Source organism: Acomys russatus, chromosome 17 (assembly GCF_903995435.1).
Source record: "Acomys russatus chromosome 17, mAcoRus1.1, whole genome shotgun sequence".
NCBI classification, from domain to species: domain Eukaryota; kingdom Metazoa; phylum Chordata; class Mammalia; order Rodentia; family Muridae; genus Acomys; species Acomys russatus.
In genome coordinates, this window is record NC_067153.1 from 46,393,149 (window position 1) to 46,408,698 (window position 15,550).

At 50.5% G+C, this 15,550-nt stretch overlaps 1 protein-coding gene across 1 annotated transcript in view; it reads right to left on the reverse strand.

The window, feature by feature from the left end:
• Positions 1 to 15,550, reverse strand: part of Efcab6 (EF-hand calcium binding domain 6) — a 164,244-nt gene that overhangs the window by 27,077 nt on the left and 121,617 nt on the right. The window contains exons 22-25 of the mRNA XM_051159414.1: positions 11,128 to 11,315; positions 7,228 to 7,238; positions 6,405 to 6,556; positions 1,998 to 2,193 (exon numbers count right to left, since the gene is read on the reverse strand). Of these exons, the coding sequence (XP_051015371.1) occupies positions 1,998 to 2,193; positions 6,405 to 6,556; positions 7,228 to 7,238; positions 11,128 to 11,315 (547 nt within the window). The remainder of the gene's footprint in view (positions 1 to 1,997; positions 2,194 to 6,404; positions 6,557 to 7,227; positions 7,239 to 11,127; positions 11,316 to 15,550) is intronic.

Sequence of the window (15,550 nt, forward strand, 5' to 3'; positions counted from 1 at the left end):
TCCATAAAGGCAGACCTAGCTAAGGGTGGTTGTGAGCAAATCTTTGGCTGGGGAAGTACAGGGATGTGGGTGGGTACCAGGTGCACAGCCACCTGAAAGAAGATCCAAGCAAAATGAACAGTGTGTGCTGTCAGGATGCGAGAAGCCATGTGATGTGAGGAGATGACACAGTGATGCTCTAGGGACCTGAGAGGCGATGTGGGTCCAGCTCCTTCTGCCCACCCGGCCTGAAGCTTCCTGGGGTCCGTGTGTAACCTCAGCCTGCTAGCCATGGCACAGTCGTAGGAGCTGAACAGAGAAGGGCTTTGACATCTATACAACATTGCAAGGCTACCGTGTTGCTATGTTGTCTGGAATCAAGGCAGGCCTGTGGCACTGGCAGTGGCACATAGCGATGTATTTGCATACCCTGTCCTCTCTGGTGGCCATCCTGAACCAGCCTCACCCCTCCTTCTCTTCCCTACCCTCAGCCTCCCCCAACCCTGCAGATCACCTCCTGTGCTCTCTGCTGTGCAGTCTCATGCCACATAGAGAACGTTTTCCAGAAGCAACCACTGCGGTTCCTCCCTGAGGACCACGGTCCCCATCTTTAGAAACATCCCGAGGGATGCCAAGCTGTGCCACTTGAGACCCAAAGGGCAAACAGCAACCCTGAGCATGAGCGTGGGAGTTTGGTTCTGGCATGGTGCTTCCAAAGAGCTGTGTAGAAACTGGGAGACTCAGCTAGTCCCCAAACTGACAAGCCTGGGAGCGCCTGGCCTCCTGTAGCTCACAAGGATGCTGCAACACAAAGCTGCCTTTCCCTTTCCTTCTGGTTAACGACCTAGGATGCTAAGTCCTCACAGATAGCTAGATACTGGCCATGCCTGCTTTGTAGGACAGAGGCCAAGTTCTGTAGCATCTCCCAGCTGGCTAGGCCACACCCACCTTCCTGCTTCTTTCCCTATTGCTAACTCCATTTTGGGTGCAAGAGCCCACGTTATTTCCTTACACCGAGGGGGTAGATGGATCTCGATCTCACACCAAACCAAACCACGTGCAAGTTTAAATCTAATTTTAGAGGAGGCCTTGGGAGCCTCTCTCTGCCTGTGAGGGCTTTATAATCTGCAGGCTATGTGTGCTCCAGGAGAGAGAAAACTCCATGGCATCTCATAAGGTTTGCCACCTAAAGCTCGCAGGCAGAAGCATGGCTGTCTACAGAGTTCTGGAAGCTTCTGTCAGTGCAAGGAGAACCCTGGTTCTGTGAAGGCTAGGCCTCTGCTGTGTTTGGGAGGGCAGGAGGGGGAAGTTTTCCTGGTGAGGTCCTTGTCCACATGGTCCTAGTGGCCTCCAGCAATCCATTAGTCTAGCTGACAGTCATCACCTCAGGCACCTGTAGGCCAGGCTAGGACACACCTTCAGGAGCATAGTTCCAAACCAACTCTTTCAAGAGACACCAGCAAGGCTTGAGGTACCACGTCATGCAAATGGGACAACACTGAGTGATCGGGGGAACACCCTTCTCCTCAGATGCCCCCTTCACAACAGTCTCTGTGGTGCAGCCTGTCCTGTTCGACCTCTTAAAGGGCACTTTAATATCGCTTATCTCCACTACTTGCTTGAGCACATGGAGGGCTCTGAGGTGTGTGAGCCACTGTCACCCAGCCTCTACCTTTGTGTGTATGAATGGGGGCACAGGTGTGCCAAAGTGCCAAGTGTGGAGGTCTGAGCATAGCCCCAGGTGTTGGCCTCACCTCACCCCCTCTGCCAGACCCCGTGGCCTCAGCTTGTGCCTGGTGTTTGCTGAACCACCTCACTGGGCTGGGCAGAGGCAGGGTGGCGTTTTACAGAGCGACAGTGGAGACACACTTGCTCCAACTGGCAGTCTCATCTAGACTGAGTAGATGCTCAGGAGAGCGGGGACGAGGTGGATGGGTTGTAGGGCACAGGGCTTGGGGGCCTCTGGGAGGGATGGGGGTGAGTTTTACAAGGTGGGGGCTCTTTGCAATCCGCCATACCTTTAACAAAGCAGGCTGGGAGGAGTCCACAACAGCCTGCATGCTCTTCACCACCTCCTGGGGGTTCAGCCTGGAGAAGGTGATTGGCATGCTTTCTTCTTTTTCTTTTGGCTGAGCTTTGCTTGCCCTGTTGATCTCAAGTGCTCTCAAGAAGTCGATGGTGTTGATGCAATTGTTATGCACACTGATGTTCAAGCTTCCCCACAAAACAAAAGAACAGGGTCATCGGAAAAAAAAAAAAACAAAACAAAGCAAAAACAACAACAAACAAAACCAAAAACCAGTTACTCATTCACTCAACAAACAGTTGCACAACACAGGGGCAGTGTGAGGAAGAGAATGAGTTAAAGAGGCTGGTGCCCACCCTGCTGGCACATGCCCACCCTGCTGGTTTCTGATGAGCACACATGAACAGGGTGAGGGCCATGGGAGGTAAGAGTGAGGGTGGCCTCAGAGGTGAGGCCATGGGTTGTCCTGTCCTGAAGACCTGAGACCTAATGGCTGGATAATGGGGCTCAGAGCTTCAGAGAACAGGCAGCAGCAAGGGTTGCTGGGTAAGGATGCTAGCCCACCCCTGGGGCATTTGTGGGAGGATAGCCTGATGAGGATGGCAGAAGTGACTGGGCAGCGGCCAGCTGAGCCACAAGCTGGACAAGAAGTTTCTACCATGGCGGAGGCCTTAACTATGGGGTGTGCAGGGAGGTGTGGCGCTGGAAGAGAGGTGCCATCAGAGACAGCACAGGGACTTAGGGAACTGAGGCAGAGACACTAAATTCTTCTCCAAGCCTGGCTGAAATGAGTCTGTCAAGCCCAAAGCTCTCCAAGGGTATTGTGCAAAATCTATCTAGCTTAATATTTCCTCGATAAAAATTTCATTTCAACAGATGTCCCCACAAGGACATCCGTGAAGCAATGACAGGCCCCTTCGTGTCCTCGACTTGGACCAGGAAACAATTCCTTTTAAATTCTGAAATAACTTAAGGCCCAAGAGTTCCCCACGGACACCCAGCGTGTTTATTGAAGACAATGGTGATGAGGAGGAAAGTTTCACACCTTCATGTTCCCGGCTCAGATGGGAAAGCACTTGCCGAGCAAGAACAAGAACCTGATTTTTGAACTGTATAAAAGGGGGTGTGCGGCTAGTGTGGCGTGAAGGAGACGCATGGATGCCTGGGACCTGCTAGCACAGCCTACTTGGCAAGTTATAGGCCAGTTCTCTGTCTCTAAAAAAAAAAAAAAAAAAAAAAAAAAAAAAAGGCAGAACACCCATGTGTGGGTACTTTTGTGTATGTACATGCGTGTGCATACAAACAAAAAGTTGATGCTTCTGTAGTTAAATCCTTGGGGCCCTTGAGTGCCTGGATTTTCTGTCAGCTGGGTGGGAGCAAGTGTTGAGTAGGAAAGTGTGAAAGCTTGAGCAGCAGACAAGCTTCCCGGGGACTCTGAAGGGGAGGCGAGAGCCTAGCTTTGCAAGTTGCAGCTGTGGAGCAGCCCAGCCTGCCTGTGTTGGCATGGACCACGTGACAGGGACACAAGGAGACAGACAATCAACGCAGCTTCATGTGCAGGGAGGAGCTGCCAGCGCTGTCTTAAAATGCAGCAATAAAGCAAATGCCTAAGCAAGCCTCCTTGCTAGGGTTTAGAAAAGTCTATTCTGGATCTGGGAAAGAATAATCTACATGTAATTACCAATAGCCAAGATGTTTATCATCAAAGGGTCTTTGAGGAGGAACAAGTGACTGAGTGATGGATCCTTATTAAGGCTTCAACACGCAGAAAAGTTGATCACCCATTGAAAGGTGGGGCGAGGAAGCTCCGAGGCCTTTTGTGCTGTTTATAAAAGTATCAGGCCTAAGCACGTCTTAACGAGACTCTTGGAGCCATTTAACTAATTGTTTATCTGTGCCTATTTTCCCATGATTTATTCATTGAACACATCAATTCTTATTCAGCTGGAAATAGATTCAGCAAGAAGACTCTGAAAGGAGAAACACGTGAGCAGTTCAAGATGGTATGGCCCTCCATTTCCACACGCCACACACATCACACAACATATGCACAAACTCCACACATACCACACAAGCACACCTCACACACACACACACACACACTGCACACACAACACACATACAATATGCATATATACACCACATACATGCACATATTGTATGTATGCCATATATATGCACATATGTACCACATATGCATACACACACCACATACCACAAACACACATGCAGTGTGTATCACATACTATAAACACACATGCATGCACATACTATATAAGACATATATACACTATAATATACAGCCTAGCCATGCATACAATACACAGTATGCACACACACCCAATATTCACACATGTTTGCATACACGCATACACACACACACACACACACACAGAGAGAGGGGGGGGGGTAGTGGGTGTATTACAGCTTGCACATAATGAAGCAATGTCTCCAAAACCAGAAAGGAAAATTATTTTCTTCCTGGATTCCAGGTGCAGACCCGCTTCCTATCTGTATGAGGGACAATTAAAGCACCCCAGAATGAGGTCTGCCCTTCCCTAGAAAATTACTTCAGCAAGGACTCCAGTGAAGGGAGAACGGAAGGCAGGAAAGCAGAGGCGGGGCTGTGCACAGACTCAGCAGCACAGCCCTCAGTCCCCAACAAGAACAAAGTCAACATACTGCATATGTCTATGGCTCTTCTTGGATTCAGTAGAGAAGCGAGGCCACAGGAAAAATGTAACCCTGAAATCTGGGAAGACAGGCATGAAAGAAGCGTCCAGTATGAAGGATTGTTACAAATGCAACACTGAGAGACAAATTTCTCAGGTAAAGAAAACTGTTTTTCTTTTTCTTTTTCTTTTTCTTTTTTTTTCCGAGACAGAGTCTCTCTGTGTAGCAATTTGCCTGCCTCTGCCTCCTGAGTGCTGGGATTAAAGGTGTGCGCCACCATGCCTGGCTAAGAAAACGGTTTTTAAAAGATTTAAATTATAGCCAGGCATGGTGGCACACACCTTAATCCCAGCACTTGGGGAGGCAGAGGCAGATCTCTGTGAGTTCAAGGCCTGCCTGGTCTACAAAACAATTACAATTACTTATTTGTTGTATGTGCCACAGCATGGGTGTAGAGACCAGAAGGCAACTTGTGGGGATTAGTCGCTCAGAGCACTGAACTCAGGTGGTCAGACTTGGCAGCAAGCCCTTTTACCCACTGAGCCTCATCCTCCCACCCGAACCCCACCCCCGCATGCAATGAAACTTTGAAAAACAATTGTTAATTTCTTATAAATGAGATCGATGTCCATGAACTAAGAACAGGATGTCTGCCGTAAGGAGGATAAACGCAGGCACTGACTGATGGAGGACGGTGAGAGCGAGGAGTTGGAAGTGAGAACCAGGGACAATCCCAGAACCCAGAGAGACAAGTCAGAGATACAAACTAAGTGAGAAAGATCGAAAGCTACGAGGGATCAAGTCTGGGTAGCCCCATGTTCAAAATGAACAAAGGAAAGGAACTCAGTAATGAGCTAAGCCAAGAAAACTTCCAAGACTCATAGAACACAAATAGTGTACCTTAGGAAACTGAACACACTGGACAGAGACGTTTGTCACAGGGCGAGCTGGGGATTTATCAGCAGTGACAAGGAACCCGAAGACTAAGCAAACAGGAATAAGAATCTCGTGAGCCCGGGGAAAGTACTATGTAGAAAGGAAAAGTGATGGCTGGTCAGGGTGAGATGGATTCTGCTTGCGGAGCACCGGAAGTCAGGTGCAGCAGCACACAGTGAGCTGTGCGGTAAGTTCTGTGTGTTTGTTTAAGACGGTAGAAGACAGTGGAGACAAGCTTACAAGTTAAAAAGTAAAAAGAAGAAGAAGGAAGAAGGAAGAAGGGGGAGGAGGAGAAGAAGAAGGAAGAAGGGGGAGGAGGAGGAGGAAGAGGAGGAGGAGGAGGAGGAGGAGGAGGAGAAGAAGAAGAAGAAAAGCAAAAAGTCAAGAAGTGTTGATCTGAGCTTGTCATCTAGAAAGGCACACAGTCTGCTCCAAGGCCATCAGCTCAAAGCCTCGAGCTCCTGACTGTGTGGGTGGGAGGCAGCAGCAGGGGCAAAGGGCAAAGGGCAAAGGGCAAAGGGCTGCTGCTTTCAATGTGGAAGCCCCCCCAACTGGGCACTGGGAGAAGTTAAGCCCTTATCAAAGGAGTCTCGTTGCCTGCAGCCGGAACACAGAATAGCAAGCTGCAAGTGGAGGTCGCCTCAGGGTTGAGGCTGTGTGCGTGGACGTGGAAGAAGGGAAAAAGCCAACATGCCAGCCTATTAACCAGTACAGAGAGGGACAAACTAGAAGGAAGGGGAGAGGAGGGTGAAGGAGGAAGAAAGGAAAAGAGGGAGGGAAGGCAGGCAACCTCTTCAGAAGGCTGATGAGCTCCTCCTCCTTCATGGGACACCCGCATTCCTGCAGCACCTTCTGCACCTTGAAGAGGGCTGTGGAGCCCGACTTGGATTTCTCTAGCATGTTGAGTGCCTTGCTGATCTCCTCATAGTGGTCCATCAGCGTCTCCCTGAAAGAGAAGCCACCCCCAGACACCTAAGGCCAGGAGAAAAGTGACTCTTGATGCTTGCTCCACTGTGACAACTTGATTGCTCAGCCAAGAGCTATTATGGAAGCTATTTTTGTGGGGTTGGAGAGGTGTTTGTGGGAAAAGATGTCCCAGAGAAATGCTATTAGCCTCCTCCACCACCATTGTCTTGTCAGCATCATCATTAGCAGAGCTGTCCTGGAGCAACGTGGACCAAGGGTTTGTTGCATTAAGAGTCAGTGCTTTTCGAAGGGAACCAAGAGTTTAACACAAGGTTATGGTTGGTAAGAAAAATGCCTCTGTCCTCAATAAATGCTCATGTGTACCTACTATGGGACATGTGCTACTGTGGGTGCTCGGCACGAGGGGCCTCAAATAGGTATCCTCAACAGGGTTACCATCGCAGAGGGGACATGCCTGGAGATACGGGGAGGACACATGTACAGCACAGTGGACTGGTAGGAAAAAAAAAAGCAGCTTGTGAGAGGAACCGCCAAGCCCCATAGCAGCAGTGGGTTGCTATTCTAAATACTAGAGTTGGTCTCACTGGGACACTAGCTGGCCAGCGCCAAGGTGACAGGACTGGAGGAAGACAGTGAGCAAGGGCTGTATACAAGCTCAGGGTCCTGTCAGTATTGAGGACAAAAACATCCCGGGACACTTCATCTTTTCATCTTATTTTATTTACAGTTTATTTTTTGTTTTATAATTTCTAAATTATGTGCAGGTGGGCCTAAATGTGGGCATGTGCACGTGAGACAGTGGATGCCCTTTGGGTGCCGGGCACCCTTTAGGTGCCGGATCCCCTGGGGCTGGAGTTCCAAGCAGTTGTGGATAACCTGGGGTGGGTGCTGGGAACAGAACTCAGGCCCTCTGAAAGAGCAGCAAGCGCTCTTAACCATGGAGCTGTCTCTCAGCCCTGGCTTCACCTTATCGTCAGGTGTGTCCACTTCTAGAAACACAGCTACCACCTGTACGTGACTCACAGAGCAGGAGCCAGCATCCCAGTGTGCTGACACACGGGGTCTCCTCAATGACCCTGCCGTGAGCCTCGGCCCACTGGGTAGATGAGGACAGAGTGTGTGTGGCCAGAGGTGACTTTCCTGAAGCATGTGTTTCAGTCTCTATGGTCTACTCCTGAGGTAGACCCTTCTTCACTTCAGTGAGCTAAAGCAGCACGGAGGGGGCTCACTCAGTAGAGTGTGTGCACTCCAGTTCGATCTCCTGCAGCCAGGTGAGAAATACAGGTGTGGTGGCCTGACGTGCAACCCTAGCACTGGGAAGGCAGAGACGAGCAGATCTCTCTCTGGGCCTTGCCAGCCAGCCCAGGGGACTGAGAAGCCTTGTCACAGAGAACATTGAGGACTGCACTTGAGGCACAACACCTGAGCTTGACCTCTGGCCTCCACATGGACAGCACACACATGCACACTTGAACAGGCATTCCCCCTACACCCCCTACTACCTCCGTTAGGGTTTCCATTGCTGTGATGAAAACACCATGACCAAAATGCAGGTTGGGGAGGAAAAGGGTTTCTTCGGCTTACACTTCTACACCACAGTTGATTGTTGGAGGAAATCAGGGCAGGAACTCAAGCAGAGTTGGAACCTGGAGGCAGGAGCTGATGCAGAGGCCATGGAAGGTGCTGCTTACTGGCTTGCTCAGCCTGCTTTCTTATAGAACCCAAGGCTACCAGCCCAGGGATGGTACCACCCACAATGGGCTGGGCCCTCCCCTACTGATCGCTAACTGAAAAGATGCCTTACAGCTGGATCTCATGAAGGCCTCTCCTCAACTGAGGCTCCTTCCTCTCTGATGACTCCCAGCTTGTGTCAAGTTGACACACAAAACCAGCCAGTGCACCTATCTAGTGTGGCAGGCGGTGGACAGTCTCAATTCCAGCATGTCCACTCTTCCATGTCTCTGAGCATCTTCCTCCTAAGCCGGCGGGGGGGGGGGGGGTGAAACAGCAACAGGGGGGGCGGGGGGAGGGGATGCTTATCTGATGGGCTCAGGTGCCCTCTTGGTTTCTGGTTGTCCCTCAGGGGACAGAATGAGTTATGGCTTCCAAACACTGGACCTTTTCTGGTTCTTGTCCAGTATTTCCCCTTAGTATTTGCGGGATGGCTCCTTGAGCAAGCCTGAAAACAAACTGCTGATCCCAAACTGTCAGAAGGCAGGTGAGGCAGAGGAAGAGGCGTCGAGAGGAGGTGTGTGGAGGTCCAGGCCTGTCCCTTGTGGGCCTCCCATCTACAAGGCACTCATGACACTGGCATCTAGCCTGGGTGACCATGCTGGGCAAAACCAGCAATAGCTGCCTTGAGTTGCTTACAGTGTCCCGTGGATCTGGCCCCTTGGGACAGAGGCCCTGCTTGTCATCGCAGCCACTGCATCCCACTTAGTCCTTCAAAAATGAAAGCGAGTGCAAGTGGAGAGAATCAAAACGGTTTTTTGGAGATATGTATTTTTAGGAAAAATTGAGGCATTCAGCATTTCTTGGACTGGCTTCTGAGCAGCAATTACCTCCCTTTCAGAGTAAACATGTGCATGGGGCAAATGAGGGCTTGAAGCCGAGATGGAAGAATGCTGCCAAACAGAGCTGCTGTGGGCCCACACTGAGCAGCAGCAATGTTTTGGGGGACTTAGGCCAGTGAGATTGAGGAGGACACAGCCGTGGCCCTGTAGCCATCGAATCCCACTTACTCCCTTCCCTGCTGGCCTCACCTGCACAGTGAGGCATCCTAGAATGGGCCTGCGCCAGGTGGCTGGTCACTGGCTTTTCTGTTCTCAGTCTTAAGTGCAGAATAAAGGCCCGGAAATGAACACAGGACCACAGAAGCCTCTGTTTCGCCTGCAACTTGCACTAGGGCACTCCTAGCAAAATCGGCTCCCTGGGATCAGAGACAACAAAGGTTACTTCTTTCCCTTTAATTCATCTACTGATGTGATCTGAGTTCAAAAAGCCAGTTGTCACCATGGTGGGCAGCCATGATCTAATGACTCCTGCAATGCCAGCATCTTCTGTGTGTGCTGGTGTGAGGGTGTGAGGGTGTGCAGGTGTGCTGGTGTGCATGGAGGCCAGAGGTGGTGTTCTCGGCTACTGTTCCTTAGAAACCATCTCTTTGTTCTGAGGCAGGGTCTCTTTCTGGCCTGCAGCTCTCCAGGTTAAGATCAGCCATCCAGTAAGCCCCAGGGACCCACTTTCAACAGTGGGATCACAAACAGGCACCTCCATGCCTGGGCAAAGGTGACTTTTTTTTTTTTTTTAAAGGAAATGGAGCTGTTTGGGTGTTTTGTCTTTACCATTGAGGCAGGCCATCAAGTGAGTGTGCGTGAGTTGTCTGGTCCTGAGGAGGGGAACAGCACACAGATTGTCTCATTCCGGCACTGTTACCAGCACAGAAGAAAGCAAGCATGTGCCTACAGAAGGACCAAGGGGCCTCATTACTCACACATGGGGGGAGAGACAGGAGTGAAGACCCTCGTGGGTAATGAGGCCAGCCCTGTCTGCTGAAGATAAATTCCACTTTTCATCAGTCTATGGCATATTTGATTTATATCAACCTTGTGCGAATTTTACACTGAATTTCACAAGCTCGGTTCTCTGCCTGCCGTTTCCACAGTGCGGTAACTTCAACCTAACCTGGGGTAAACCCCACCTGCTTGCTTCTTAAGCCCACCCCCTTCCTGCTCTGCCCTGTGTCGGTGGTGGCTTTCTTGTTTCCTTCAGGGCTGCTTCTGCAGCCCCTCTTCCACCAACTTGGGTAGGGCGAGGTCAAGAGCTGAGTCCCAGCAGTTGAAATGACAGGCAAGGAACAGCCAGACAGACAGGTAAAAGCAAGACAAGCCACACACCCAGTGGCTTACCGTCACTCAGTGTTTCCCTGTCTGGCTTAAGCTCAGACATCCTGGTCTATTCATGTATGCATTTCAAACCCTCATTTCCTGGGGACCCCGTGTCACATACACTCCAGTGTCTCCAGCAATTGTTTCAATGGGCAAGCACCAGGCCGTACTCCCGAAGGCCCGAGTGCTGATTCGGGATGGGAAAATATCTGTGAGTCACCTGGAGCGATTGCAACCAGCTCTAGGTTATCCTGGGGATAAAGTCCTCAGAGCAGAAAGGTAAGCCACAACCCATCCCTACATTCATTTAAAGGTGCTTGCATGGCGCCTGTGGGGTATCACAGACATCCTGTGGTGCCTACATTCCAGATGGGCCACTGCAGGGTGCAGCACCGTGCTGCGCACAAACAGGAGAGGCAATGTTTGGGGGTGGGATGGGGGGGCGGCGCAGGAGGGGTGGTGATAAAATGTGAAAGAGCTTGTGAGGTGAGGTTGGCTGGGGAAAGACACATGATGTAATGCCCCCTGTGTTGTGGCTCTTTGGCTGAACTGATTTCTAGGCTCAGCGGGGGCCTGTCTCTCTCTCTCTCTCTCTCACACACACACACACACACACACACACACACAGCCTTTCAGGAGCCCTGTCAAAGCGGCCTTTCCTGTCAGGGTGAACGAGGGCAGAGTTCAACCTCCAGTGCTGACACACCCACCTTTCAGTCATCTGCTGTAGCTCCTGGATTTCCTCCTGGATCTGCTTGGGCTTCGTGAAGTGACCCAGGAAGTTGAAATAGTCTTCTTTGTAGGGCCGGTGGACCTTCGGGGAGTATCGGATGCCCAGTCTCTGCAGAAACTCTTGGTACGTGATGTAACCCCTTCCTTCAGTGTCATAGCTTTAAAAAAAAAAAAAAAAAAAAAGATTCTGTCATCAGTGGTGTGGAAGGTGGGCTGGTGCTCAGGGGCCAGGGCCATATCAGCAATTTGGGGCACATTTTTTTCCTTATCAGGGTCAACAAGGCCAGCAGACTCTTGATGAGTTGGCCTCTGATCCTCTCTGCACCTATACTTAACAGGAACACTGACTTAGGTGACACACCCTAAGGGAATGGACCCGAGTCGTACATCTGCCGTGTTTATGGAAACACAGTGGCAAATCCAGAGAACTGAAGCCCGCTTTGCACACATTTTCAGTTCGGCACCTCCGTGCAAATGGAGCTTTGCTAAGAGTTAGAAGGAAATCTTTCAGGAAGCATATTCCATCTTGAAGCCTCAATAAATGAATACCACTTGATTCGAGGATGTTAAAAGCGCGCCCCCCACCCCGTCGTCTCCACTGTGAAGAGACGCCAATTACACACACCCAGTGAGAGAGCCTGGGAGGAAAACAAGGTAAGAACTGTGCATTGTGCCTTTTTAAGTCATTTTCTGTTATCAAGATTTTTCTGAATTATAATTCATTAAAAAGGGAATAATGGAGGTTTTTATCTCCTGATGCTCTTCACACAGAATAGAATTACTTCAATAAAAATTTGAAGGCAAATTGACCATTTTCTTCTTTTTTTTTTTTTTTCTTTCTTTCTTTTTTTTTTTTTTTTTTTAAGGCATTTGTTTTTAACAGAAAGGCCTTGGTCCACAGCTAATCAATGAAAAGGTGAAATCGGCAGATGAGGCTTTTCCTAGATTAATTTAGGAGTTACAAGGAACGGGATCTTCTATTTAAGGCATTTAAGCCTAGTTCCCCGAGGTGATGAAGCTGGTTTTCAGAGGCACCGCTCCGCATGGTACCCAAAGAGAGCCCCCAGTATGGCCGCCCATGCCCTGTTGATGAAGAGGGTTACAGGGCCTGCCTGGGTGCCAATGGAAGATGTAGCACTGTTGGCTTCCCTTCAGCCAACAGACCTGTCTCTGACATGAGTGAGGAAGTCACCCTCTGGTGACTTCTTTCCCTCGGCTGAGGCACCTCAGAATTCCCTGGTACTGCTGGCAAGGCTCTACCAACTTCCAGGAGCCGTGGCAGCCCTTCGGGGGTAGAGGCTCAGGATAACTGCGTTGTACGCTTGTTACCATGAGCCTGCAAGCCTTTCCCAGGTGTGTGTGATTGGAGTGATTGTCATACGATGACCCAGGAAAATACAGCCTGCCTTTCCCTGGAAGCTTTGCTTTTAAAACAATGTGCTCGGGGGTTGGAGAGGAAGCTGAATGATTAAGAACACTGGCTGCTCTTTTAGAGGACTTGGGTTTGATGCTCAGCACACACATGGTGCCTCAGAACCACCCATAACTCCAGTTCCAGGGATCTGATGCCTCCTTCTGGCCTCCTCACACACCAGGGACACATGTGGGACACATGCACATTCAGGCAGGCAAAACACTCACACATGTAAAAATAAATACATCTAAATGTAGTTAGGTAAAACAAGGCACAAAAAGGAGAACCCGTGTAGCCTCAGGGCTGTACCTAGTCTGACAGAGTGATGTGCACGTGACTCAAGTGAGACACTCTGCAACAATATTCCCAGCACCCCCATTACCACAGGAGGCCTGCTGACAGAGAGTCAACCTTCTCCCCCCGCCCCGCCATGGGCAACCCTCGGGGTGGAGAGAACCTTTCCATCCTCCCTGGTTTAAAGTCCTATGATACTGGCCTCGCTTAGATTCTTAGGGGTTAATGAGGGACACTTAATGTTTATGGGGACTGCCAGGCCGGGTTTGCACTTGCTGCAGGCTGAGGGTGGCTTCCTTCAGATGCTTAATCCAGGTTAAGTCTCCTGTTGCATGCGAGCTTCCTGAGCTTCCCAAGGCACCACTGTGTCTTATTCATTGCTTCCAACAGTCAGGCCTTGCTGCAGCCATGTGACCCGTGTGCGTGTGTGTGTGTGTGTGTGTGTGTGTGTGTGTGTGTGTGTGTGTGTGTCCCAGACGGAGCAGGCAGTGTACTTCTGAAGCACAGATTTCCCCAGCAGCCTGCTCTCTGCTGTGACACTTGGGCTGAATGAAAAGACACTTCTTAATTACTTTATTAATGAAGATCGCAAACAGGCTCTTCTCATCACAGAGACATGGAAGAGCAGATTGCACCGTTGTGAAAAAAATATTGCTATGAATGTGAATAATCATAGAGCTAATTCTGCTTACATAACCTCACCCTTCATTATGCAATCCTCTGTGTAACATTAAAAAAAAAAAAAACAACAACCCAACTGTCTATAAAAGGTTGAATTTTAAAATGGTTGAGCAACAGATATGCCAAAAAAAAAAAAAAAAAAAAAAATGTGTTTTGAGCAGAGGCCCCATAAAAGCTTGTGTTTTCACACAGCAGTAGCCATGAATTCATGGTATAGGCAGGTGACTCCGCCCACTTGGTGTACACTGGGATCAGTCCCACCTGGGAATCTGCAGAACCGCACATCCATCCCTCCGCTTCGCTGAGAGCTGTAATCCTCCGTGCTGTTTGGACACTGGATTGCTACATGTATTTCAGAAGGACTTTTGAGCACTGTGGCCCCAGAAGCAAAGGGCACGATCAAGGCTAGGGGACATGCTTTGGAGATGACCCAGCAGCCTTGGGCAGCTGGCATTGGAGGAATTCTCTATGGTGCCATCTTAGTGGTTTGACGGCTCAAGCATCTGCTTAGAATGAAAAATGGCCAGCTTCCTAAACTGGTGCCCACTGGGCACATGTAACAAACCCTGACAGAACTGCAATAGGTGAAGTGACCTCCGCTGTAGCCCCCATCCTGTGCTGAGCCATTTCTGCTCTCCCAGGCTTGGTGCTCCAGCCATGGGGCACAGGTGCTTGCTTAAGCATTCCAGCGGTGACAGTGTTTCCATGCTGAGCCTCGTGGGTGGTGCATCCCCACCGTGAACCTCTGTTTCTGTGTCTCTGCCCCAGCCAATCTTCCTGTCTAAGCTGCAGGCGTGCACACCCAGCCTCTCCATCTTGAGGCACGCCCTGCCCAGATGTCACTCAGTTGGCAGCTAAGGAGGGTCTCTAGGCTCTTTAGTGGTGACAGGAGCAACATCGTTTCCTGTTCGTGGAGAACGGAGGTGGGTGGGTGGGGTGGGGGGGGTGAGGGGATTTGGAGGGTGGGGGGGGTAGGGGGTGGGGGTGGTCAGGCTGGGCGGGGGAGACAGCCTATAGCATGGCTTCTATTTATTTCAGAGTTCCTGGTTAGAGTTGAATACTGACACACAGCACTCATACTGTAAGGCACTATTTTATATCTGAGTCCCAACCAGCCTTGTGTGTTTCCTTGCATCCAGCTGGGGCCTCCTGGCTGGCTGGTCTCCGCAGACTCTGACACAGTAGCTCTCCTCCTGCACCCTCTCTCTGCTATGCACACCCATAATATGTTTTCTTCCTTGTTGCCAATAGTTTGTTTCAGGTTAGCTGAAGGAATGAGGCCATGGAGGCCTCAGAATGCTAATGTCGCTCCTAGGGAGGCCCCGACCCACCCCAGTGCACCCTTGTGGGCCCTGGGTTGTCTGAGGCCTTAGGCTTTTTCTGTATGAGCAGCACCTGGAACACCCTTTCCCTTGGTTCAGACTCGGCTGAAGCGTCCTGTCCTAGAGCTGCTGCTGTGTGGACACTGAGGACAGAGCTGCCCTCTAGCAGGGGACCATGGGAATCAGTCAGAGTCTCCAGAGTGAGCGTGTGACTGAAGGTGAGCATACCTCCCATGTGGTGAGGGGTCCTCAGTAGCTTCCTGCAGTCTAGCCAAGCGAGCCTGGGTGCTCAGGCTCACAACCCAAGAGCTGGCTTCAGTGGACAGCATTCCTTTGTTCTGTTAACCCTTAGAACCAGCCTGATCTCCGTGGGCCAGCCCTGGCAATGAGAAGCGCCCATGTGTGGCCCTCCAGCTCAAGTGTCCCCTGCCTTCCGTGTGAGCACAGAGATGATGAAGCTAGGTCCTGGAAGCCAGCCGAGTCCTTTTCACGTCCTGGGAAGGAAACGTCCTTGGGAACCGTCTGGCACACTGTGGTGTTTGGGTGAAGAGGAAATATGGAGGTGCCTGAAGTGCTGAGATTTGAGGTCAGTTTATTAACTTATCTCCACGGCACATAGCAGGCCCTTGCGGACTGATCCAGAGTGCTAGGAAGGGCACTTCATGGGCTGGAGGAGGTGTTG